Source organism: Onychomys torridus, chromosome 16 (assembly GCF_903995425.1).
Source record: "Onychomys torridus chromosome 16, mOncTor1.1, whole genome shotgun sequence".
Lineage (NCBI taxonomy): Eukaryota > Metazoa > Chordata > Mammalia > Rodentia > Cricetidae > Onychomys > Onychomys torridus.
This window is the reverse complement of record NC_050458.1, coordinates 48,755,093-48,781,891: the sequence shown is the minus strand read 5'-3', so window position 1 is coordinate 48,781,891 and position 26,799 is coordinate 48,755,093. Positions and strand designations below refer to the sequence as shown.

Sequence of the window (26,799 nt, the reverse complement as noted above, 5' to 3'; positions counted from 1 at the left end):
GGGGTGGGGGAGAGCTCAGAATGTTTGCACATGGGTTGTTTCTGTGCCGGGTGACAGCAGCTTCCTGCCATTGTCCTGTATTAGTGTGTGTGTGTGTGTGTGTGTGTGTGTGTGTGTGTGTGTGTGTGTGTGTGTGTGTGTTTGTACATGTCTCTGTTAGTGTGTATGTGTCTCTGTGTTTGTGTGTGTGTGTGTGTGTGTGTGTGTGTGTGTGTGTGTATCTTTCTGTGTATATGTATGTGTGGTATACATGCATGGGCAGGTATACTCTTCTGTTGGAGCCAGAGGAGTATCCAGGTGTCCCCCTCTGTTGTCTCTGTCTTGGTTGTAGGAACACCCACACACCCTGGGGCCCACCATTTCTGCTCCTGATACCTGCCGGTCTCCCTGAACCCCCAGCACTGGGTTACCGGTATGTAGAACCATGTCTGGCTTAGGACTTGAAGTCAGACCCGCAGGCGTGAACCTTAGCACTGAGCCCTCAGCCTTCTTCTTCTTCCCTCTCTTTTTAGTCCTTGCCACGGTATGAAGAAAGTGACCTGTTTTAAGTAGAGTTTTAAAATGACTGGTGATTGTGAACACTTTGTCCACAATTACTATAGTTTTCAGCTCTTTGTGTGTCCATCCCCACCTCTAACCTTACTAGTCCACTAGATATTTGCAGTCACCTACTGCTTCATGAGAGCTGCTCATACACTATGAGAATCAGTCTTTATTTTAACGCATTCCCATATATATGTGATATTACACACACATACACACACACACACACACACACACACACACACACACACACACACACTTCTCATCTATATCCTGCGTAGCTCAGGCTGTCCATAAACTGAGAATCCTCCTGCCACAGCCTCCTGAGTACTGGGACCACAGATGTGACCACACGCCAGCGTCCATGTCCTGTGCGTGAACAGTAGTTTCCCTGCTTGCTGCCCTCCCACCCTTTGCACTGAGCCTGCCTGGCACCGAATGGTTTCTGCTTTGATGTTTCCTCTGACACTCGTCCGGTGAAGCTCATGCCATCCAGAATGGCCCCAGTTTCCTTCTACTGCACAGACAGGTCTGATTTAATCACATTTAGCCCACATTTCAGGGTCTATCCTGGCGTACAGTAACACACAGAAGGCTAATTTTCTTTTTTCCCCATTTATCAATTTATTTCAGTATAACAAATCCAATAATCCACCCTTTTCTTGATCGTTCATCTTAATTTTTATCAAGCAGGCGATGATCAGAAGTAAAGAAAGTAGAATCAGCCTTGGCAATGTAATAAACAAAAGCTGTCTTGTCTTAATAGAGCTCTCAAGAGAGAGTCAACAAACCAAAAATGCCAGAAGGGAATGGTTGTTCAACTCAGTGTCGTCCGAAGATGTCTGGAAGAACTACTCCTTAGATGACCTGGAAAAGACCTTTTGTCAAGAGGTGAGAACCAAAGTGTCACTACAGGCAAGCTGATGACCGCAGGAACCATCTGGGTTACTCCTGTTGTTACTCTGAAACTTTGCTCCCACCTGCACCCCCAGACTGCCAGGGACCTCCCCTCAGGATGCTCCATGTGAATATGGAGATGTGTAGGTGTGGGGTGTGAATGTGGAGGTGTGGAGGTGCAGGGTGTGTAGATGTGGAGTGTGAATGTGGGGGTGTATGGGGTATGAATGTGGGGGTGTGTAGGTGTGGGGTGTGAATGTGGAGATGTGTAGGTGTGGAGTGTGAATGTGGAGATGTGGAGGTATGGGGTGTGGATATGGGGTGTGTAGATGTGGGACGTGTGGAGTGGGTTGTGAATCTGTGGATGTGTAGGTATGTGGTATGACTGTGTAGAGTGTGAATTTGAGGGTGTTAATGTGTGGGTGTGGGCTGTGAATGTGGGGAGTGTAGATGTGTGGTATGAGTGTAGGTGTGAGGTATGAGTGTGGGAGGTGTGGGTATGGGGTATGAATGTGGGGGTGTTGGGGTATGAGGTATGAATGTGTGGGGGTGTTGGGGGTTGGGGTGTGAATGTGGGTATATGGGGGTTTAGGGTTTGAATGTGGGGATATATAGATGTGAGATATGAATGTGGGGGTGTTGGGGTATGAGGTGTGAATGTGTGTGTGTGTGTGGGTGGGTTTGGGGTATGAATGTGGGTGTATGGGGGGTTGGGATGTGAATGTGGGGATATATAGATGTGGGGTGTGAATGTGAGGGTATGTAGGTGTGGGGTGTGAATGTGGAAGGTGTGCGTGTGTGGGATATATATCTAGGAGTGTGTGTTTGCTGAATGTACATGTGTATATACATGTGCACAAGCCTGTGAGTGTGCATGTGGAAGCCAGAGGAAGATGTCGGCTGTCTTACTCTGTTGCTTTTGATCTATTTTTTGAGACAGAGTTGGTCACTGAATCTGAAGTTCTCCATTTTGGCTGGGTTGGCTGATGGGTGAGACCTCAGGATCCGCCTGTCCCCAGATGCCGGCACTGTGGTTACAGGCACATCAGGCCATGCTCAGCTCTAACACGGGTACAGAGGATTTGAATTCAGGTCCTCTTACATCCATAATAAGCACGTTTACCCCCTGAGTCATCTCTGCAGCCTGAGAAGTTAATTTTAAGTGTGTCGTCTGTGCTACTCGCAGGCTAACTTAAAATAAAATACATATAAAGGAATGGTACAGCTTGGTCATGTTACATAAGAGAAAACTTGACTCAATAAAGAGGCCACTTCTGACTTTGAGGGGGGGTTGGTCATTAACGAGTACATGAAGAGACCCTCCTCTTCTGACCTTGGGTAGAGGGTTGGTCATTATCTCTGGTCTCTATATTTGGACTACATATCCAAATATACATGTCTTTTGAAAAGTTAAAATTGAGGATCTCTCCTACTGCATTTAAATACCCTGTGAAGGTGTGACAGTTGGGACCGTGGAGAGCTAGTGTGGCAATGGACAGTCCAAATGGGTCAGGAAGGCAATTGTCAATAATCAAGCTGTGCCCGTGAGTGCCTGTGAGTTCAGCTAGTTATTCTGGTTTCATTTCTGTTGCTGGGAGAAATGCCCTGGCAGAAAGCATCTTGGGGAGGAAGAGGTTTAGTTCAACTTATAGTCGCAGCCCATCATTGTGGGGAAGTCAAGGCAGGAACTTCACACAGACAGTCACATCACAGCTGCAGTCACAAGCAGAGAGAAATGCAGACATGCTGCTCACCTGTACTTGGTGTTCTCTTCACTCATGCACAGTTCAGAACCCCCCTGCCTAGGGAATGGTGCTGCCCACACTGGGCTGAGTCTTCCTGCATTAATGACCTTAATTATGACCATCTCCCACAGACAGGCCAGCCTGAGAGAGACAGTCCCTCAGTGAGTGAGTGTAGGTTGTGTCAAGTTGACTGTGAAAGGAACCATCACACATGTAGTACAAGGCATTTCAGTGAAGCACAACATGGGCAGATTGCTAGTGATGAAATCATTATTGAGATAATCTGTCAGCCAGACATTTTGGGAGGAAAACTTCTAGCCCGCACCAAACCCAATTTCTATGCACAGTAACTACTGTAAACCTAGAATGAACAAGGTGGGTAAAAAGGGATGTTTGTGGTATTGGGCATCGGACCATGATGAGCAAGCCCTCTACCACCAAGCTGCAGCTGCAGCCCCAGCCAAGGGGAAACATTGAAAGTTTGAAATGAAACTATCTTTTGAGTATGAAGTAAAGCCTAAAAGCCATAAGGAAAAAGGTGAAGTTCGACAGCATAAAAAGTGGGGGGAAAAGTATTTTTGTACAGTAAAACTTTGTATGAAGATGAGATCAGCTTGGCAAAAAATGACACCATAAATGACAGGTGAATAATAACTGTGTCTTAAAAGGTTTTTTCATTTTCATTTATATGTATGTGTTTGTGTGTGTGTCTGTCTGCCCAAGGAGCCCAGAGAGGGTGCTGGATTCCCTAGAGCTGATGACAGCTGGTTGTGAGCTGCCCAGTGTGGGAACTAAACTCAGATCCTCTGTAAGGGTACAAGTGTTCATAGCCACTGAGCCATCCCTCCAGTCTCTATAACTGTTTCTAATATACACAGAACTTTGCAAATTATTACCGTGGACTTTTCAGTAGAAGAACTAGCGAGGAAACCCTGACGAAGCCAGCATGGGTGGAAAGAACTGAGAAAGGAACACATTCCTATCTACTGATACATTGGCCAAGCTTGCTTTCCCGTCTTGGCTAATAACCTTATGTTTTCGTAGAAAACATGGCCTTCCCAAAATACACGACCCTCACCAAAAAGTGTGTGAGCTGTCCTGGAAAGGGCATGCAGGAACTAGGAACTCATCCACTGTCCCCTCCCCAGAGCAGCCCAAGCTGTATTTGGTGAGCTCCAGTCATGTTCTTCCTGTTCACATGTAGAGAGACAACTGCATTTGTGAGCAGGCAAATGACTAAAAGGGTTTTCTAAGAAGACCATTGCTGGGCAGTTGTGGTGCCACACTGGGGATGCTGAGGCAGGGGGAAATCTGAGTTCCAGGCCAACCTGGGCCACACAGCAAGGTCTTGTCTCAAAACAAAACAGTCTTTAATTTTTTTTTTTTTTTGAGCTGAGGATCGAACCCAGGGCCTTGGGCTTGTTAGGCAAGCGCTCTACCACTGAGCTAAATCCCCAACCCCTAAAACAGTCTTTAAAAACATACACTTTTAATTCAAATGTCTTTGATTCAGTAGTAAAGCAAGCCTCAATGTCATGTGTCAAGTGCATGTCATATGACAGGCACTGGTTGTATGTGGATCTTCAGGTGAGAAGGCCAAGGCAGGAGGAGGGTGCCCAACCTGCCGGGAAGTCCGAGACAGTCACAAGAGACAGGAAGATACCCCGGAACGCCGGGTGTCTGTTTCCCACACAACATATTAAGTCCCTGAAGGAACATTAACACAGTGAGAGGGATGAGGAAGGGGCTGGCTCGCTGCCGTGGAACTTGATGACAAGTGACAAGTGACTGACACTTGCTGTGTTTCCCCTGCCCAGCCCCCACCCCACAGATTTTGCTGTCTATATTGTGTTCTTGTAGTTGGTAATGTTTACATTACAGTTATGGTAATCCCGCAGACGTCTGGCTGGCCTTTGTTTCCTACCCAGTTATATTTGGTGGCCACCAGTGGAGTGGAGTGCTTTTGGCATTTTCCCCTTTTTTTAAAAATTTTTGATGTAGTTTTTTGGCTTGGCTGGATTTCATTGTCTGGTAGTTTCCTCAAGAAAGGCTCCTGGGTGCTCTGCTTCCCTTGTCCCCACACCTAGGAGCCCCCAGGCCTCACATAGTTAGGCCTGAGCACTGGTCTGGCTGTGTGTGGCTGCGCCGTGCTTTCATTCCATCGTAATGGAGTGAATGTCTTCCCAAGAGCCTCCTGGCACCTGCCACCGTTGTGAGGAATCTGAGGTCATCCCGATGGCTCTCCTGCAGCTGGTTTTGTATGTCCCCAAATGTGTTCTTCGGTTGACCTTTGAAATGTAAAAGTCAAGCTGAGCTTCGTCCTAGCTTGAAGCATTTTGATGTCCCTTCTTGGAACATAGATGTATTTTTTACATGTCCAGCTCCAGGGCTTCACTGAGTACAAATATTCTGGGTCATAACACAAAATCACACACACCTTGTCCCTCCCTCTCCTCCTCCTCCTCATCCCGCCCTCTTCCCTCCCTCACTCCTTCAGTACTTTTCCCAGGTGTCCTTGCACCAGCTCATCCTTGCCATAATGGCCAGCATGTTACCTGTTCCAGGTCACATTATCCCTGTCATCTTAATAATTGTCTGCTTTGAGATTCTTTCAAGCCCCCTTGGTGCTCATCCGACTCCCATCTTTTTTTATTTTATTTTATTTTATTTTATTTTATTTTATTTTTTGAGCTGAGGATCGAACCCAGGGCCTTGCACTTGCTAGGCAAGCGCTCTACCACTGAGCTAAATCCCCAACTCCCGACTCCCATCTTTGTTGTTTGTTAGTTTTTGTTTGGTTTGATTTTTTGAGACAGGGTTTCTCTGTGTAGGTCTGGGTGTCCTGGAACTCACTCTATAGACCAGGCTGGTCTTGAACTCATAGATCCACCTGCCTCTGCCTCCCGAGTGCTGGGATTAAAGGTGTGTGCTACCAGCACTGGGCTTGACTCCCATTTTCCACTCATTTCTTTCATGATTTTATCACCTCCTGTAACGGTCATTTTTGTTGCCGTAATCTCAGTTCTAAGACCCCTCACCTCTTACTATTTGATCGGCTCATGAATCCCTAGTTTTATCTGCCATAGTTCTTATGGCATGACATTTTCACAGAAGATGATTATTTGTGGGTGTCCTCTGCAGGCTGGGGTCCCTGTCTCTTGCTTGTCGTGCTCCGCCCGCTCTGTAGTGTGTTGGTGCACTTGCAAAGCCCTTTGTTTTGGCCCTGGTTGTGCTTAAGATAGGATCCAGCCAAGTTAAGCTGCATCCGCTCCTTCCTGAGGTAGACTCTTCTGTCATCACCTCCCTCTGCATCTGTGTCTGTGTTACCTTCCCCTGCCCAGTGTCTGTCATCACCACCCCTGCAGTGTCTGTCACCTCCCCTGCACATTGTTATCACCTCCCCCTGCAACAGTGTCACCTCCCCCTACTCACTGTCTGTCATCACCTCCCCAGCTCCTCCTGCACAGTGTCTGTCATCCTTCCTCCTACAATGTCTGTGTCACCTCCCCCTACCCAGCGTCTGTCCTCTGAAGACTACGTAGGTCACATGTTCCCCTGTGGTTGCATCACCAGGTCCCACTATAAATGTGTGTCTGCCTAGCTTGTGGCACACCGTGCAGTGTGTCCTGGAAATTCCATCCAGGCATGGAGTTGCTGTCTCAGTGGATGCTCTAGAACATGATTCTGTTTTAACTGAAGCATCACCCTGCTGCCCACGATCATTTGCACGCCCACCACAAGCATATGGAGTGCTGTCCCACGGGCCGCTCTACCTGACACAGTTCTTCACATTTGCCTGTCTGATGCAGCCTCCACCGGGATTCTGAGGGTTGTTAGTCTTTCTGCTAAGGCATGGAGCATCTTTTTATATTTTGCAACTTTTGTTTAGAATGTTTTTTTTTCCACTGTAAAACATACCCACTTTTAGATATATTAAGTGACACGTGCCAAATCTGTGCTGCATTCTGCATCACTATTAGTGAACAAAACCAGCCCAAGTGCTTCTGTCTTGAAGTCCTCTAGCCCTGGTAGAGAAGGATGAGATACAACACACACAGCTGTAAACACGGCATCGCGTGCGGAGACAGAAAAGGGCGGCGTGCCGGGAGAGACAGTGGGGTCTCATTGAGATGGGCTTGGGGAGGTGTTCAGAGAGCCACTTGCATCAAGATGGAAGGTGGCTGTAACTCTTGCTGGCCCATGGGTGATGTCATGGCATGCCGCGTGTCACCCCAAAGAACAACACTGGTGTGCACTGGTTCTTATAGTTTTGGTTGTGAGCCTAGCCTTTAACGGCTGAGCCATCTCTTCAGCCCTGTGCACTGGTTCTTAACGAAAATGTTTCAGCACACGTTGCTAAGTGACAAGAGCTTCTGTCCAGCCTGAAAGTGTGGCACGCTTCGCCATTTGTAAAATAGTCTCTATAATTATGACAGCATTGGGAACTTCTAGAGCACAGAGCTGGGAGTGTGAGACATTGTGTACTTTGCTGAATTGTTTGTAGTTTTCTTACACAAAACCTTACAATTTTAAATAAAGTTGAGTTTTTGTTTTGTCTTGTTTTTTTTTTTTTTGTTGAGATGTTAGCTGTCACCTAGATACTCTTCCCATGTCACTCATTTTCCAGAAGCTCTTAGTCATGACAGAGCATGTTCTGGAAGCCCACACGCCCTTGAGATGTTAAGATAGACTTCGTTAGCTGAGTGTGGTAGCGTAAGGCAGGAATCCTCACTCTCCGGAGGAAGAGGCAGGCAGGTCTCTGTGACTTTGAGGATAGCATGGCCTACATAGTGAATTCTGGATCAGCCAGGGCTGTGTAAGGAGTGAGACCCAGTTTCAGAAACAAAGATAGATTTTATTAGCCCGGTGAATACACGAAGACTGTACATCACAGGATCCTTTAACTTCTCTGGGTGAGTCTTCCCTGAGGCAGGAAGGAGCTCAGATGAAGCTCTCTCTCATGGAAGAAGTAGGGGAGCTTACTGGTGTTTGTTTAATTCTTTTCTTTCTTTTTTTTTTTTGGGGGGGGGTTGAGACAGGGTTTCTCTGTGTAGTTTTGGTGCCTGTCCTGGATCTCACTCTGTAGACCAGGCTGGCCTTGAACTCACAGAGATTCTCCTGGCTCTGCCTCCCGAGTGCTGGGATTAAAGGCATGCACCACCGCCGCCCTGCATGTATTAATTCTTTCTTGGAAGCTTAGGACCTTCCTAAGAGACTTGGATCTCTAAATAATTTTAGAATTCTAAAATTTATTTATGTGTGTGCGCACGTGCATGAGTGCATGTGTGTGTGTGTGTGTGTGTGTGTGTGTGTGTGTAGTTAGAGGGCAACTTTTGGGAGCTGGTTCTCCCCTCCACTGTATTGACTCAGGCAGGGTCTGTCACTGCTCTCTTGGACCAGTTTTCCTGTCTCTGCCTCCCCCCTCTCTGTAGGAGTGTTGGAATTACAAACGTATGTCACAGAATCTGGCCTTCTAGGGGTTCTCAGGGATTGCACCCACAGAATCTGGCTCTCTAGGGGGTTCTCAGGAATTACACCCACAGAATCTGGCTCTTTAGGGGGGTCTCAGGGATTGTACCCACAGAATCTGGTTCTTTAAGGGGGTCTCAGGAATTACACCCACAGAATCTGGCTCTTTAGGGGGGGGTCTCAGGGATTTCACTCACAGAATCTGGCTCTCTATGGGGGCCTCAGGGTTTGCACTCTGGCCGAGGAGCTTTGTGCATCAAGAGCCACCTCCCCAGCCCTCTAATCCCTCCCAGGATTGTAAAGATCTCCAGTACTGTTGTGCCCACTCAGGAGCATCTCCAAGCCTACTTCTTATTCCCTGGGTGGATGGAGACTCCTGTACATGTGTGTCCATTTCCAGACACATTTAAAGAAAGCCACCTCTTACACCAAATTGGTGGTTATTCTATTTTCCATTTAGCAGGAAAAACTGAATTCAGACAAACTGAGATGGTTGAAAATAAATACAGTTATCAGCCAATAATAAATAGCAGCATTCCATAAATGATAACCAGCATTCACAGTGTTTTTATGAGTCATGAAAACCAGCTTTGAACCAACTCACTGCATCCTTGGAATCCCAGGAGAAAAATGGTTGACTCTTTTATAATCGCCCCCCCCCTCTTTAAAACCATGATTTATGAGGTGTCCAGTGTCTATTATGTTTATATAATCCTTACATTAATCAATTTCCACACCACAAAAGCAACTTCTATTTTTAATAAAAATGCTCCCAGCTTGCAAATCTGATGGCTTGACTTATCAGAAGTGCATGGCGTGGGCTCTCGGTAGGGGATGCCGGAAGCGTATTAAGATGCACCACACTGGCAGAGCTGTGGAGTATTTTTAGTGCTCTAGTTGGAGGTAAAACCATCGTTCTTGCTGTCCCTCCCTGAGAAACTTGTCAGCTGTGAGCAGGCTGTTGTTTGTAGTGAGCTCATCAATTAAACATTTGAGGTTCAGTACATGCCACAGTAACCCTTTTTGATCAGCTTTTGGAGACAGAAATGTGGGGAGGTTCTGGTTTAAAAAGAAAAACGGAAATGGCGCGGTTGGATGGCTCCAGGATGTTGACTTGGCTGAATGCAACACTCGAATATTCCTTGCAGCTTTCAAAGTGTTATGAAAAGATCGAAAAAGCCCTGAGCGCAGGAGACCCCTCCAAAGGTGGCTACGTCTCTCTGAATTACCTGAAGGTTGTCCTTGACACCTTTGTATACCGGCTCCCGAGAAGGATTTTTATCCAGTTAATGAAAAGGTAAGAATCTGATTGCTTCTTGACAAGTTTTCCCCCAGACATCACCGGGACAACACAGAAGAACCTCGTTTATTTTTTTATTCAGTGTTTTAAACTTAGTGTCACTGAGATTTCGCCACATATGCAAAGGCAGAGAGAAAGCCCTACAAATCCGCTCTCGAGCTCAGTCCCCAGCTTTGAGAGTCCCCAGAAAGCAGATTCAGCAGCCTTAAGGACCATGGCCTTGGCCTCAGCTCCTGCTTTCTTATTGCACCCAGGACTACCAGCCTAGGGGTGATACCACCCACAGTGAGCTGGGCCCTCCCACATCAATCAAGAAAATGCCCCACAAGCTTGGCCACAGTTCATTCGTCCAAAATGACTCTAGCTTATGTTAGCTTTACGTAAAACCAGCCAGCACACCTTGATTCCCTGTTAATCTGCTTCCTTCCCACATGTTCCTTTTATACAAGGCTAGATTAAATGTTCCTTGGAGTTTCTTACAGCCTGGATTTAGTTGTTATAACCCACAGTGCCATTCCCTAAGGTCCCTTCTCCCTCCTGCAGCCCCCACCCCCACCCTCCGCCCTGAACTGGTACCTCTGAGGACTCAAGGCTGTGGTTTGATTTATCTGCTTTAGGCATGACTGCACCACGGACTGGTGAGATGTGTGGGCCGCTTGTGTGTCTGTTCATGTTAGCTGTCACTGTCAATCAGACGTAGATCCCATAGTTCCCTGGAGACCGTACGTTGGTACTGTTCCGAATGTTCTTCTGCCGTGTTGCAGTGCCTCTGTGATGAGGGTGTCCCATCTCCACAGTTAGATAAGGAAGTCAGGGACCAGGGAGACAGCTCAGTGTGTAAAGCACTCGCCGTGCAAGCCTGAGGACCTGAGTTCAGATCCCCAGAACCCACATCAAGCTGGACTCGGGAGCATGCATCTGTAACCCAGTACTGCTGTGGTGAGAAGGGAGGACACCAGAGAATCCTGGGAAGCTCTCAGGCCGTGTGCAGCCGTGAACAAGGGGCTGTTTCCAACAAGGTGGAAGGCAAGGAGTGTCGCCGAAGTCCTGTGACCTCCACAAGTGTGCGTAGCCTGCTCACGTCCCACACAAATAAAAAAAAATAAAAAATAAACACTGTTGGCTTGGCCTGTCTGGCTGCTTTTCAAAATAAGGAGTTGGTTCACCAGCCTCTTCCACAGAGAGCAATGGGAATCTTTTCCTAATAACCTTTTCTTTTCTTTAAATTTTTGTTTTGTTTTGTTTTGTTGTTTTGTTTTGTTTTTTTGTTTTTTGAGACAGGGTTTCGCTGTGTAGCTTTGTGCCTTTCCTAGAACTCACTTGGTAGCCCAGGCTGGCCTTGAACTCATAGAGATCCGCCTGGCTCTGCCTCCCGAGTGCTGGGATTAAAGGCATGCACCACCAACACCCAGCCACCTTTTCTTAACTATTATGAATTCTCAAATTTAAATGTATTTCATGCATTCCAGTTCATTACAGTTATTTTCTCCCCCTGCCTTCCTCCTTCTCTTTTCTTCTTCTTCCTTGTTATGTCCTCAGACAGGGTCTCACTCTGTAGCCCAGGCTGGCCTTGAACTTGAAACCTGTCTGCCTCAGCCTCCTGAGTGATGGGATAACTAGCTGTGCCACCATGTGCAGCGTGTTGCAGTCATGCTTGCTGAGACTCCATTGTTCCCTCTTGGCTGGTGGGGCCTTTTCACGCTCGTGACCGTGTTTTGTTGCTGGGGCCATCATGGTCTCTGAGAGCCTTTTTGTTTTCTGATATGATAAAAATGCCCAGTCTCCTTACCCCTTGCTTCCCACCAGGACTGGCAATCTCTGCAAGGAACCCCTGTGCCATTCAGGTGGGAGTGTGGCATATAGAGACAAAAATATCTCTCAGCAATAGTCTTGTGTTCTTGCCAAGTCACACAAAGTGCCTCCTCTCAAGGCATTGGGATGGAAACGAGTGTCCCGAGTAACAATAGGTGACGAGAGCTGCCTTGAGCTTGTCTGGAAAAGACGCCTGAGAGCAGCAGAAGAGCCCAGCACCACACAGGGACACTCTGATGGCACCACACATGGCAGAGAGGAACCCCACCCAGGATTTCCAAAGCAAGTAGCAAATTAGTCCCAGTGAGTGGCTTCATGGCTCAGAAAGCAGCTCTGTTGTGACCAACTTCAGGACTTATTTCTCAGATAGCTAGAGGTCATATAGAGCACCTTCTCAGCCTCAAAATTGTAATAGTCATGCAACAGGAATAATGGAAACAGCTAGAAGATGCCCCCTCCGCACGCCACCACCCAACACTCTTTATTGGCCTACGCCCTCATTCACACAAATAAGAAACTTTTCCATTTGTAGTCAGGTACACCTACAGTGTTGTTTTGATTTTAAAAATAGATATGGCTGTCTTAGACACCTTTCCTATTGGCTTCATATTCTTAGAAATTATCATTTTAATGAATGCATGAAATGTCATTCCGCTAACATTTACCGAGCGCCTTCCTCTGCCAGACGCTATGCTAGGTGCTAACAATGCTGAAATAGACAATGACTATATCCCAGCTGGGGTGACCTGCCAAACGATGGGTACCGTGGGCGCACAGAATGAGCATGCTAGGGGTGCAAGTGGCCACCATGTTCTCTTGGTAGAGCCTTTTCTTCGGGGACCCAGAGTTTTCTGAGGCCCCTTTTTTGTACTCACCCAGAATTCCCAGGGGCACAGCACCAGAAACAAGAGCAAAGTGAATGCCCCAGTGTCTGCATCATGATTAACATATTGGTTGAGCATCTCCAGCCTGGAAATCCAAATTCCAGGCTGTGGAGATGGCTCAGTGGATAAAGGCACTTGCTGTTCAAGCCTGATGAATGACCTGCTTTCAATCGCTGGAACCCACCTGCAGGCGGAAAGAGAGGGCTGGCTTCACTAGGTTGGCCTTTGACCTCCATACATGCACTGAGGCATGTTCCCCAACCCCCACACATGCAATAAGAAATTTTAGAAAGAAAATCCAAATTTTGAAGTGGTTCTGAATTTGAAACTTTCTGAGCTCTGACATGACATTCGAGGATCCCAGTCAAAATGCAAGCGCACAGAAGTCCTGTGTCATGTCGCCTCGAGGCTGTAAGATAATATGAAACACATGGACAGTTTGTGTTAGACTTGAGGTCCCTCACTGTATGTGGAAGTATTCCAAAACTCAAAGCAATCCCAAAACAAACAGCATTTCAGATATGGGACAGTCCCCTGTGTCCCCTGTGCATAGACCTGAAGGTGGTGTGTGGCTATCTCTCGCAGAAGTCACGGAATTCCAGTCTTACCTAGTTTTGAAACACTGTGTTACTTTTCTAGCTACTGTTTGCCAAGTGTCTTCTACTGGCCAGGTTTTTGAAAAGGTGTTTTTTGTTTGTTTGTTTAAGCAGGATTTCACACAGTTGCCCAGCTGACCTCAAACTCAGACTCCTCCTACCTCAGTGTCCTGAACCCTAAGGTTGGAATCATGTACTATGCTGAGCTTTCCCAGGCTTTCTTGTTTGTTTGTTTGTTTGTTCAATCGTCTGTTTTCCTTAGTCTAACAGGAGTCTGGTTTGTTTAACTTTTCAAAAACTCACCTCTTAGCTTCCTGATCTTTTTTTTCTATCTTTGTCTAGACCTGGATGTATTTTCTCCTCTGATCTTCGCTGCTGCTGATACTGTCTGCCGTTCTTTTTAGTGGTTTGTTCTTTTTTCTTTTCTTTTCTTTTTTTTTTTTTTTTTTGGTTTAAGATTAACTTGTTGAAGATTGGAGATATTATTCTCTTCTCCCCCGCCCCATAATCATGTTGCTAAAATTCCTTCTGTCTCCCTCTTCTTCTGAGGTCCCAAGGACAAAGGCATGATTCTGCCAAAGTTGACTCTATGGAACCAGTGAGTTTCTGGGGCTTCCTACAGAGCATAGGTGAGGGGTGACATGCAGGGGTGTGGGTGTGCCTACCCCAACAGGCAGCGCCTGCAAAGCCTTTATCCCGCAGGGATGAGGGCTCTCCCTTATCCACATTGATGGAGCCGCCTCTGCTAGTCTTTCCTATACACTCGCCCACTATCACGTGCAGTTAGGGCTGAGTTGCCAACCACAGGTGGTAGGGGCTAGATACTCAGGTGACTCCTCCATTAGGGTGCAAACAGTCAAGAAGCCCAGCTGGGAGGACCTCTCCAAGATGGCAGCTGTGTGGTCCAGAGGACAGACTCATAGACACGCACATGTGGAAGTCAGAGGGCAGCTCTGGGGACTCGGTTCTCTCCTTCCACCTTCTTAGGCTGCATCTCTCTTGTGTCTGCCACTGCACAGCATGTTGCATGCTGGCTGACCTTCCAGTGGGCTGAGGTCATGCATCACCGCGTGCAGTTTCTGCAGGACTGCTCAGCTGTCCTTGTAGAACAACACCCTAGCAGTGTGCATTGCCATCATGTGCTGTGAGTGTTCCAGTTTCGCTCCCTCTCCCAAGCTGCACATCATTAATATCATTTTAAATATTGATCATGTATGAGGCACGAAGCGGTGCCCTGTTATTGTCTTAATTTGTCTTCCTGGGGCTGACACGGAGGTTGGCCATCTCCAGGTGCCAACCTGCTGTGCCTCTGCCTCCGTTGGTGGGAACCTTCCTCGTGTCCTAATGGGCTAATGGCCCAAACAGAAGGGTTTAAAGTGGATTTCATTGCCTTCAGGTTTAATTCTTTATAGTCATGTATGCATCTAAAGAGAGTCTGTCTGTGTAAGAGCTCTCTCTCGGCTTGCTATTTCCTTTTCATTAACACGATACTTTAGTATCTCAAAGTTTGTATTTTAATATAATCAAACACATCCATCTTCTCTTGCACAATGTCTTCTGTCATTTAAAATTTGTCACTCATTGTTGCTACCCAGGTTGGGCTAGGAGCTTGCTCTAGCCCATGTCTCATTCTTAAAATTAAATACTTCAATCCATTGTAATATAAATTGGATATTCAAATTAAAAATTTTCTCCAAATCGATGATTTATTTTCCTGTTCCTGCTTATTAAATTATCCTTTCTCTCGCTATTGTTTTTAAAATAGCTCACCTATAATTTGTGTGTGTGTGTGTGTGTGTGTGTGTGTGTGTGTGTGTGTGGTGTGTGCACACTTGCCTGCATGCTCATTGCACAGCAGATGTAGAGGACAGAGGACAACTTGCAGATGTCAGTTTCCCCTTCTACCATGTGGGTTCAGGTCACAAGGCTTGACAGCAAGCCCTGTTACCCAGCTGCTTTTGATCTGCCATATCTTAAATGATTGCTCATAATTTGATCAACCTGTATTCCTTGTACTGTTACATCAGTTTAGATTTCTACTCTGCACAAACATTTCTCTGTAGATCCCGTCTGGAGTGCCCCATCCATTGAACAAAGACAGCCCATTTATTTTCCATTATGGCTGTAGAGAGAACAGCTCCCCATGCTGTCAGTTATTTGTTCCTAAACCAGTTTCTTCTGTTTAAATGGTGAATGTTGAAGACTTAGGATCAATCCATCCCTCTGAAGGGAAGCCATATTGCATTTTACCATGAGCAACCTGGGCTAAGAGTGGAGAATCCTGAGTGTCTGTGAGGAGCAATGCTGGGTCACTTGGTCCACAGAATTGTGCCCACATCTCTCTTGGTTTTAGCTGAAGGCATCTTTGACTACTGGCTGCCCTGGACTCAGAGCATCATGGGAAACCAGACATAGTCTAAATATCTCTGATCTTACCAGCACAGTCTGTGTTCACCTGGGCAGATCTTGTCTGGCTTTGTCTCCTAAGCACCCATTCCTGAGTGTTCCCAGCTGCTCTGTTCACAGTCACCCTTGACCAGAAACAAGTGAAAGGCAGTGGCACGGGGTGTCTTGGTTAGCAGGCTCTCTCTTCCCTAGACCATCTGCAACTGCTTTCTACTGCCCAGCAAAGATGCTTCCATATGCAAATGATCAGAATCACAGGACCAACCCAGGGCCCCACTCCAGCATGCATCCCTTTGTGATTGGTAGCACAAGGACCAGCAGCCTTTGACTGTAAAGGGACAATTCCAACCAGCACGACTCAGACCTCCAAGACCCCAAGTCCCTAGGCACTTTACAGGATGATGGAGCCCTTGAGTTTCATGGCATCCTCTCCACCGCTTTGGACTTCCATCTTTTTACAACTTTTCCTTCAGTTGATGATCCTTACTTCATAGTGAGAGTACAGGAGACACAGAGTAGCAAAAGCAAAGCAGTTTGCTTTGTGACCTTGCAAAGTCAAAATCAGCTTAGAGAGAAGGCAAAAGTGGCCAGTGAACCTAATGGTGTTAGATTCCTAATTACCTCTCTACCCCCTGAATTCCTCATTGTGAGTTATTCTAGGAGGCACAGTCTTCTCAGTGTCTAGCACTGCCCCCCCCCCCCAGATTCCTTAACCTATTGGTTCAGGTCACAAAACTTTATCTAATACATATCCTAGGGCTAGAGAGTCCCTCATTTTCTGACCTGTGACCTGTCACATAGCAGACTGCCTATAACCTAGGATAAACTGGCAGAGCTTAGAGAAGCAGGTGCTGGCTGCCCGCTGGGGAAGATGGGCCTCATGCCTCCTGCTTACCGGTGATTCTCTGAGGAGTTCTAAGTGCATCTCATACTGAAAATGGCCCCCACAATTATTCATTTCTTACAAGTGTCCAGTGTAATGGTTGTGGCCCATGAGAACAAGGCACTACTCTGTGAGTGTTAGAGTCCCTTCACATTTTATTCCCACAAAAAGCAGGTGGGTCAGCAGTTCTAAGGCAACGTGAAGGTCTACTGCTGTCCCTGCCATGTGAAGGAACCTTTGCTATGAGGCTCTGGAAAATTGCCAGTCGCTCTGTTCACAGCTGCACGGGAGATGTCAAGGCCTTGTGGACTTCTATGTGTGATGGGCATCATTACCTCACTCCACATACAGTAATCCACAGTCATTGTCCCAGGCCCAAGTAGCTTTTGCATTAGCCAACCAGATGACTCCAGTGTGAACATGGCAGGAACCAGCCCACATCTTTTACTCTTTAGCAGCAACCCTGTGTGAGGTGTTGATCCCTCCTGGCTTACCCTGTCACTATTTCTCTTGTCTCACACACCAGTCAGTGCAAAAAAGGCTCCACACTGACCAACAATCCAGATCTTCATGATATATTTTGGAGCTGGTGTAGCAACTACAGGATAAGCCTGTAATCTCCAGGGGCCTTCTGGGAAATGCATTTGGCTTTCACCCATCACCTCTGTGAGCCTCTGTGCTACCCAACAGACCTTGCTGGTTCTGTGGCTTTTCATGGTTATCAGCCTTGCTAGTTCTGTGGCTTTTCATGGTTATCAGCCTTGCTGGTTCTGTGGCTTTTCATGGTTATCATCTGGGCTGGTTCTGTGGCTTTCCACAGTCATCATCCTTGCTGATTCTGTAGCTTTCCACGGTCACCATAATTGCTGGTTCTGTGGCTTTCCATGGTCATCAGCCTTGCTGGTTCTGTGGCTTTCCACGGTCACCATAATTGCTGTTTCTGTGGTTTTCCATGGTCATCAGCCTTGCTGGTTCTGTGGCTTTCCATGGTCATCAGCTTTCAGAGCCCTGTTTGCTGACACCCCAGCTGCTTGGGGGGTGTCCTTTCTTAGTGCAATAACCTTGGTCCATGGTGGACAGACCTGCCTGGCTTGAATGAAATGCCCTGGAGCATCTGGACAAGGCTGAGAGGAAACTCAGTTGTAGCCTTGGCTATTTTGCAAGCTTGCTCTTCATGGGTATCCAAGGCATCCATGATCTAGGAACTCTGGGTTTGAGTGCTAGGCTGTGTTTGTGTCTTTGGCAAAGGCCACACATTCCTACATAAAAGGCTCAACTCCAGCATCTATTCACTCTGCCTGGGGCTTTCTGTGTAGATCTCCAGAGCCAAGCATACCTGGCTGCCCTTTAGTCCTACCTAAGCACCCTGTGGGCACTTTTTTTGTGGCTGCAAATCCTCATATTTATGAAGCATCTGATCATTTGGTGGTGTGTGGTGACTCCTTCAATTCACAGCAGCAGGAGTGCTCAATCAGGAACTTGGGTCTTGGCAAAGAAACGTGGTCTCTGTCTTGACAATGAAGCCAAGCATTACATTCCATGGTTGTCTCTCAGCTCATGCCCAGGTATGAGAAAACCTGGTGGGAGCCAGAGGACTACCCATTGATGGGCCACATGGACTCAGCTTGAGAGCGCAGAGCAGAGAAGCTAGAGGGGCAGGCAGAAGGCCCTGTGTACACCTAGGACACCAGTCACCCTGGACTCTCTGTGGAGGGAAGGGCCTTCCAGGCTTGCCGTATGTAGGAGGGAGTGTAGTGGAGTTGGAGGCCGGAGAGTATGTGTGATACTCATGATGGTCTTGCTACTGAGCGGCTCTGAGGAAGCAGAGTCAAGGCCAGCAGCGCAGGTGTAGACTCCCCAGCTCCCAGGCTCTGCGGCTGGTTTCGCAGGCAGGAGGCACAGACAAGGCTGCCTATAGGGTGACAGTGACTGGAGAGGGGAAGTGGGACAAGTTGAAGCTTTAGGCACCAAAGAGGGGACAGTGTCAGCCACGGCGGTTCTGGTCTCTTCTTTGGTTGTCTTCCTCCTGTGCTCATCGCTGCTGTATATGTACTGGATTCTGCACAGAGCTCCTGCTCATGTCCTCCCAGTGAAGCCCTCAGGAGCCTGGACGCACATGACCAATCGGTTCTTGCCCTGTTTGCTGCCTCTTTTTGACAGTCGCCACTGTCCAGCCAAGCAACTCTGAGCAGTGTGATGCGTCCGGTGTTTCTTCCTCTGCGTGGTGGATGCATCTGCTGTCCTAGGTCTCCACCCTGATCCCTAGGGAGGGGAAAACAGGGAGCAGGGTGTTGTCTCTCACCTCGGGATCCAGAGCAGGGGTTGCCTGGAGCAGTAAAGAATCCATGAGTACCTGAGAGAGGACAAAAGCCAGGTTCAGGAATATGGCCTGCTGTCTGTATGTCCAAGACCCAGGGTTTGATCCACAGCCCCGTGTCGAGGGTGACTGTCTCTTTGTGACTCGGGTTAATAGTGCTGTCCATGGAAATCCTAGGGAAAGCATGTTCTGTTTCTGAAAGCTGTGTTTATTCATGTTAATTATAGAGCCATGTGTGTTCCAAACAGGGAAACGAGGAAACCGTAAAGGAAAAAGAGGATTACCTGGGCTCATAATAGCTAGTGATGGCCACTGCTAATGCAGTCAGAGATAGCTGTTGCTCGTACGTCTTCTACTTCATTTCAGAATCTGTGAGTACACGTACTCATCTATATGTGCTCACGTGTATCCTTAGCCGGAAACATCTGAGGTATAATTACGGTCTGTTTTCTCACAGAATATTACATCAGAAGCATTTTCATTCTATTTAAGAAGCTGAAATGCATTTTGTCGTCCCTCAAGTCAAAGGGCTTGAACCATTTTAAGGTTTATATTACATACTGCTAAAATGCACCGCAGAAAGGTGTTAATTTATTCTTGCAGGGGAGGCTCAGGAGCGTCTTGGCAGGCATTTAACACAGGGCTTTGGAATTCTTGCTAATTGATAGTCAGCAACGTAGTCTCGTGTTTTGATTTGCCTGTTCTTCGTCTCCTGATGTTCCCCCATCTCTCTCCCTCTCTCTCTCACTGTGTGTGTGTGTGTGTGTGTGTGTGTGTGTGTGTGTGTGTGTGTGTGTGTGTGTGTGTGTAGGTCATAGGGTGACCTGAAGGTATCGATTCTTTCCTTCCGTTCCAGAAATTGAACTTGGGCGATCAGGCAGCCAGCGCCTTTTCCCTCAGAAAAGGCCCTTTATTTTCCATTAACAAACATTTATGTGGCTCCTTTTTAAGTGTGTTCATGAACGTTGTTCACTTCCTGTGTTTACCCCCTTTCCCCTAGCTCTAGTGAAGTGTTTGCGTAGTTTGATGGGTTTGGACAGGGGTGCACTGTGCCATTGCTCCCTCTGTTGAGACAGACAGCTGTGGCCTTGACTCTTCTCCTTTGTAATCAGCCATCCTCTCCTACCACCGCTGCCATGTTGGTGTTTTTAAAAAAGATTTCTTCTTAAGGACGTGCATGTGTGTGGGGGTAGGTATGAGCCCATTGGTACAGTGCCTTTGGAGGCTAGAAGAAGGCGTGTGACCCCTGGGGCTGGAGTTAGAAGTGGTTGTGAGCCTCCTGATGTGGGTGCTGGAAACCAGACCTGAGCCCTCTGAAAGGGCGGCCAGTGCTCTTAACAGTGGAGCCATCTCTCCAGAATTGGGAAAAAAAATTAAACATGGAATTTTTAAAAATTAATTTCTGGATGTGGTGGTGCATGCACGCCTTTAATCCTAGCATTTGGGAGGCAGAGGCAGATAGATTTCTGTGAGTTCCAGGCCAGCCTGGGCTACACAGTGAGACTGTCTCAAAAATAAAAAATTGTAATTCCAACTATTTGTGGCTAATAATTAGAAATCCAAGTGTTTTAAAATTATTGTTATTGTTATTGTTATTTTATGTTGATGGGCATTTGGCCTCCGTGTATGTCTGTGCACCATATGTGTACCTGATGCCCATAGAGACCAGAAGAGGGTACCAGATGCCCTGGAACTGGAGCTACATATGATTGTGATCCCCCATGTAGGCGCTGGGAATTGAACCCAGATCCTCTGTCAGAGCAGTCAGTGCTCTTAATCATGGAGCTATTGTTTCTCCTACACAAATACAAGTAAGAATTTCATTAAATCTTAATAGTGTGTTTTTAATGACTCCACTGATGGTCTAGAGCTTTGTTGTAGACGCTTGATGTTATCTTAGTCTGACAGTCACAAGTCCTGACTGTCTCTCCGTCTCTCCAACCATCCCAGTCCCTGTGCATCTTATCTCTCCTGCCTCATTGCACTGGCTGAGGCAGGTTTCCTCTCTGTCATCCTTCTCCCCGACTCCTAATTCTATGCCCATTAGGGCAGCCACAGGCTTTCCGAAAATGTCCTCGTTGGTTTATAAGGAATTTCTTTCCTATTCCTACTGACTGTGTTGAGTTTTGTCAAGTTCTGTTCTGTGTAGAGTATGGCCACTGTGTGGCTTTTCTGCATCAGTCTTTTAAAACAACACAACATGACATGAAAATACTTAATATTGATGACTTACATAGCATTCTCTAAGGGAGCTGCATAATAGAACAAAACGAGTATCTGTTAAAGGGATTATTAGATTGGCTTGCATCATGTGGTCCTGGTAATCCAGCAATGGCTGTCTTACACCAGAGAGGCCAAGAACTTGGTAGCTGCTTAGTTCATGAGGCTGGGTGTCTCAGCAGTCCATACCGGAGCTGCAGGCCTGGAGCATTCCTGGAGACCTGTTACCCTGCACAGAGCTTTTGATGACTGAGGCCATTGCATCTGTCTGGAGCAGGAGCCAGGATGTCAGTTCCAGTGCTGGCCTAAAGTGTCCCTCAGAGTGACAGTGGATGAGTTTGAACAGCTGGCTCTTCTGGAGGCAGTCCAGTTGTTTTCCAAGGGTCTGGTTAGCCAGAGCTCCCACTTGGGGCAGCCAGGCACAGGAAGAGATCTGACAATAGCCATTCAAGTGACTAATGGCTTGTCCCCCTCAGTTCAAATTGTTCGAAGAGCACAGAACAGATCATATCAAGTGTGTGTGTGTGTGTGTGTGTGTGTGTGTGTGTGCGTGCGCGCGCGCGCGTGCACATGCGTGTACACATAGACCATAGGTTCAACATGCAGTTAACATTCTCAGAAGTTCTTAACTTTGAACAGAGGCTCTTAGTGAGGGCTGGGTCTCCCTGTCTCAAGCCAACCAGTAACCCTCCCCCGACATCCCTACCCTTTATGACCAGCCAGCTTCACTCTCACTGGGAATATTTATGGTGGAGACAGGCACCAATTGTCCAGTGTCTGGCGATGATGTTGGCATTTCTGCAGTGGACTATTGCTGCACCAGAGGCCCGGCCTGCTGCCACAGGTGGCACAAGTCAGTCAGTGGGAGGTAGGGCTGGCAGAAAACTGATTTGCATACAGTGACGTAGCAGATGGGAATACCACACAGGCATTCTTGTCCTAAAGATGCCTTATGGCAGATTTAGATGTAGTTCGTGCAGAGCACGGTGACCACAGACTGGTGGACACTTCATCACAAGTGAAGGTTTGGGGTCAAATGCCACACATGGTCTTAATCCTCTGTCCACAGATGTTGCCCAGGTCTGCAGACCTGTGAGACAAAGACAATAATCACTCCTTCAGGTTGTTCATGTTACACAGTGGACAGCTGTGAGGGGTGACAATCCTCAGGGTATTTTTGCAGACAGTAATGAAAGAAAACACCCAGAGTTTCACCCAGAGTGAAATTAATTAAGGCCACAACGAGGCCTGGTCACCTGGCTCAGCTTTAGAACCATGGCAGGCATCTTTTGCTCTACCTGTGTGCTAAGGGCGGGCTCACAACAGGCCAAAAGCCCCTCTGCTTTCTGTACTTTAAAATAGCGTCGATGTAAGCCAGTGGTTCTCAACCTGTGGGTCTCAACCCCTTTGGGGGTTGGTTAACCCTTTTACAGGGGTCACCTAAGACCATCAGAAAACACAGATATTTACATTACGATTCACAGCAGTAGTGAAGTCACAGTTATGAAGTAGCAATGAAAATAATTTTATGGTTGGGGTCACCACAAGGTAAGGAGCTGTGTTAAAGGGTCGCAGCATTAAGAAAGTTAGAACCACTGCTGTAAGTGAAGAATTCAAGTTTTTCAATGCAGTTTTCATGCAGGTTTGTAAAGCAAAGCAAGCAGCCTGCCTTGTGCAGCTTTGGCATCTCAGCTGTGATGTTTCTGTGTGGGCTCTTTGTCCTCCTGTTATGGAGGGATGTGTGATATTAGTGTTTGGCCCACATAGGAAGCTTGAGGCTATGCGTGATCTTGAGTGTTACCCACCCTGCCCCTCATCTGTTGCCTTTATCCCTTAAGAGCCTCCTGACCATCGCTGCTGTGGTTTCAAAGGTGAGCAGTCAGTACAGGAAGCCGCTTGTTGAAGGTCTCTACACTAGCAAGGGAAGGGACAGAGATTTGTACTTGATCTCACTCCAGGGTCTTCTCACTGACATCTTGAACTCCATAATTTGGGGGCCCTGACTCGCAGGACCATGTCAATTTAGAAATGCACTTTTGACCAATTTTCAGTTATTTATTCTTACTAAAGCTTTAATTATGCTGTCCTACTGGTGAGACTTTATGGGCATAGCTTCTGAATTACCCAGAGACACAGTCTCACAGCAAACTCCCCAGTTCTCTCTCTTACAGTCTTTCCTCCTTCTCTTCCGCAATGTTCCCAGCGCTTCAGGTGCAGGAGTTGGTTGCCTAAACATGTGCTGAACAAGGACAACAATAGACATACCAAAGTGGACAGGGGAAAGACCATGAGGCCTCAACCCTACACAAAGAACTACAGACAACTAAGAAAGGCTGAGAGTGGGAGAAACAGTCCTCCCCAGGGAAGATCACTCCAATTGGCTATCCACTACCAAATGGTCAGCCCTAAAAACCCACATTCAAGTAACATTGTACAGACTGAGCAGGTTATATCTAGGAAGGTATATGTGTATACATACATGTATATGCATATAACAACTACTAATGAAAAAAAAGAGGCTGTGAACTTGAAAGAGAGCAAGAAAGGGTAAATGGGAGAGTTTGGAGGGAGAAGCAAGGAGGAAATTATGTAATATAAATCTCAAAAATAAATAATAATAAAAAACTTCGTGTACCAGTTTATGTTGCTGCCATGGCAAAGGCCTTAAGTCTGGTGCCTCTAGTGCCATAAACGCCATCCTGATGTGTGGCAGGAGCTGCCCAATGCAGGCTAAGGTGTAGGTATGGGCAGGACCCTTGGAAGTCCAGGTTTTTCAGCTCCTGCGGCCCCACGCATGTGTTGGCTCATAGCTTCTTAGCAACAGTGCCTCACTACTGCATGTTAGTGGCTTTCTCCATGTATAAGGAAAGGTTCAGGTGCTGGTGTTGGGCCATCCCTGCAGTCAAAGCCCTTCCATCTCAAGACCTCTACTTGTTGTCATTACTGTTACTTAATTTTGCAGGCCTGGGGATTAAAACCAGGGCCCTGCAAATGCTAATTAAGTACCCTACCACTGAGCTATCCCCCAGCCTGCAAGGTCTACCCTGACCACTGTACCATCCTCTGCTATGTACAGTAAACAATGACAGGCCCCAAAGCTAAGGTCACCGGCCCTTTAAAAGCCTAACACGGTCACTGAATTCTTCAAGTAATGAGTTCGAAAAGAACATTTCTTGAACATCAGAATTTTAACCGAATCCCTTTGTGTCTTCCTTCAGAACTTGCCACCACTGATGGAATGTGGCAACACAGGGTGTTAAGATCCTCGGATTTCCCCTTGCTTTTGAAGAATCAATCCATGGTGCTATTTTACAGAATGATTTTGTTTGCCTTAGATTTGGAACTTCATATAAATTCATAGTAGCTGGTTTCCACTCGGTATTAAGTATCTAATCCATGTGGTATTATAGGAAAAGCTGTTGTTGTTTTTGTTTCATGCAGATTTGGACTTAAAACCACCACGAAAGTCAATTGGAAGCAGTTTTTAACGACATTTTATGAGCGGCAGGGGTTGGATGTCGTTAAGGCAACTCCCCTGAAGAAGAGAAGCAGGTATGTTTAAACCCAGTTTACAAACTGCAATGTGCATTGGGTCAGAGAACATGCAAACACATTTTTGTTTTTTCATTTATTCAATGATCAACTGTCTCCATTGACTAATTGTAAACTTTCACCTAGCGTTTTAGAGTTTAGAAATAATTTTGCATTCCCTTTTCTTGCTTAAAGTATCCTTAAACAGTGGGGATGGCATTCTTGTTCCAGTTTCTAGAGAAAAAAGAGCCCGGATAATAGCAATGGGGCCACACACCCAGAGCTCAGAGGTTCCCCCAGCACATACAGCACCTGCTCACAGGGGTCCCTCAACTCCATGTGTGTCCCCGGGAGACCTGTACAAGCACGCACCTGCTGTGTGTTTTGTGGAAAGGGAGATGACCTGCTTTCCTTCTGCTCTGCTAGTGTGCGGCAGTCCTGGGAGTTTCTGGCCTTAGGTACCAGTGTTTGTTCCCTGCTAATGTCTGTTTACCTTCTAACTGGAAGTTGTAGAGGTACCTCAGAAATATAAAACAAATCAAGGACTAAGATGACACTTTAGAATTTAGACTTTATCTCCAAGAAGTCACTTCTGTGAGAACTTTATTGATTACCATGCATAAGCCATGAAGAAAATAGACAAAGTGGGGGTTTTTTGTTTGTTTTTCTTGTTTTTGTTTTGTTTTGTTTTGTTTTGTTTTACAAATATATAATTTCATCAGGTGCATTGAGAGTGCTCAGCCCTATTGCAAAGCAAAATGCACCACAGAATTAGTTCTCAGTCTGCTTCCTTGGGGCCTGTACCCCCAGAGGACTCAGGGGTATTTAATGACTTCCCTGGCTTTCAGTTTTCCAGGTGTCCAGAGTCCTCCTGACCTGCTGTGAGGAGGCAGCTGTGAGCATGTGTCTTAAGCAGTTACTTCCATTTTGCTACAGTTTTCTTGTCTGGTAGCACCCTGTCTAGGGCTATCCAGGATAAAATTAAAGTTTTATTATTTGTGGCACTTTTTTTTTTAAGTTAGAGATAAGGACTCACTGTGTGGCCTAGTCTGACCTTGAACTTATGATCTTCTTGTGTAGGATTACAGATGTGTGTCTCCATGTCCAGATGCTGGCTTTTACTAGCTTTAAAACAGCAGTCCTCCAATGGGGGCAGTGTACCTCCTAGGAGGCTCTTGGAAATATCACAGGACATTTTTAATTGACATGGTGGAGGCAATGATGTCTAGTAAGTCTACAGTAGGGAGGCCAGAGGTGCAAGAGGTCTTCCCACAATGGAGAAGAACCTGTCACCATGCCTGATATCTGTAACAATAAGTCAGTGGGGATTGCTTGCCCAGTATCTGCTCGTGCCAATACAGTCTAACTTTTATGACACTCTCTTCCAGTTAGTCATGTGAGCCACGAGGCACAGAGCTAGAGTACATTTTTGCAAATGAGTAGTCAGTGTGTTATTGCAGAGCTGTATAGACAGTGTATCAAATCTCCAACAAGTGTGAAAAGGGTCCCATACATGAACCATCCACCGTTGGGTAGTAGGTGTGTTATTGAAGAACTGTATAGACATTGAATCAAAGCTTCAAGTGTGAGAATGGTCCCATACACGAACCATCCACTATCATGTCCTACCTTGTGGGAATAGAAGATATCTACTAAGCAGTGAGGAAAGGAAGGCCCATAACTGAATTTTATTACAAGGCATCTAATTTTTCAATTGCTGTAACAAAATACCATGACCAAGGTAACATATAAAAAAGAGCATTTATTTGGGGCTCATGGTTCCAGAGGGTTAGAGTCCATGACCATCATGGTGGGGATCATGGCAGCAGGCAGGCAGGCATGGTGCTGGAGCAGTAGCTGAGAGCTCACATGCTTATCCACAAGTAGGAGGAAAAGAGTGCTAACTGGGAACAGCATGGGCTTTTTGAAACCTCAGAGCTCATCTACAGGGACACACCTCCTCCAACTAGGCCACACCTCCTAGTCCTTCCCAAACAGTTCAACCAACTAGGGACCAAACATTTGAATATATGAGCCTATGGAGGTCATTTTTATTCAGAGCACCACACAGGGGTCTCACTTTCTGATGAGAATTTACAAGGAAGCCTTAGCTCTCAAAGGGATTGCCATGGGCTCCAAGAACGCTCATATGGTTGATGGAGCTTCAGGGTAAAAAGTTAGAGGTGAGAAAGGACA

The 26,799-nt window shown here is 46.6% G+C and overlaps 1 protein-coding gene across 1 annotated transcript in view; it reads left to right on the top strand.

Annotated features, from left to right (window-relative positions):
- The window catches only part of Efcab6 (EF-hand calcium binding domain 6), a 203,149-nt gene that overhangs the window by 85,252 nt on the left and 91,098 nt on the right, over nt 1-26,799 (top strand). Inside the window, exons 9-11 of the mRNA XM_036207668.1 lie at nt 1,310-1,434; nt 9,803-9,951; nt 24,514-24,624. Coding sequence (XP_036063561.1) covers nt 1,310-1,434; nt 9,803-9,951; nt 24,514-24,624 — 385 coding nt within the window. The remainder of the gene's footprint in view (nt 1-1,309; nt 1,435-9,802; nt 9,952-24,513; nt 24,625-26,799) is intronic.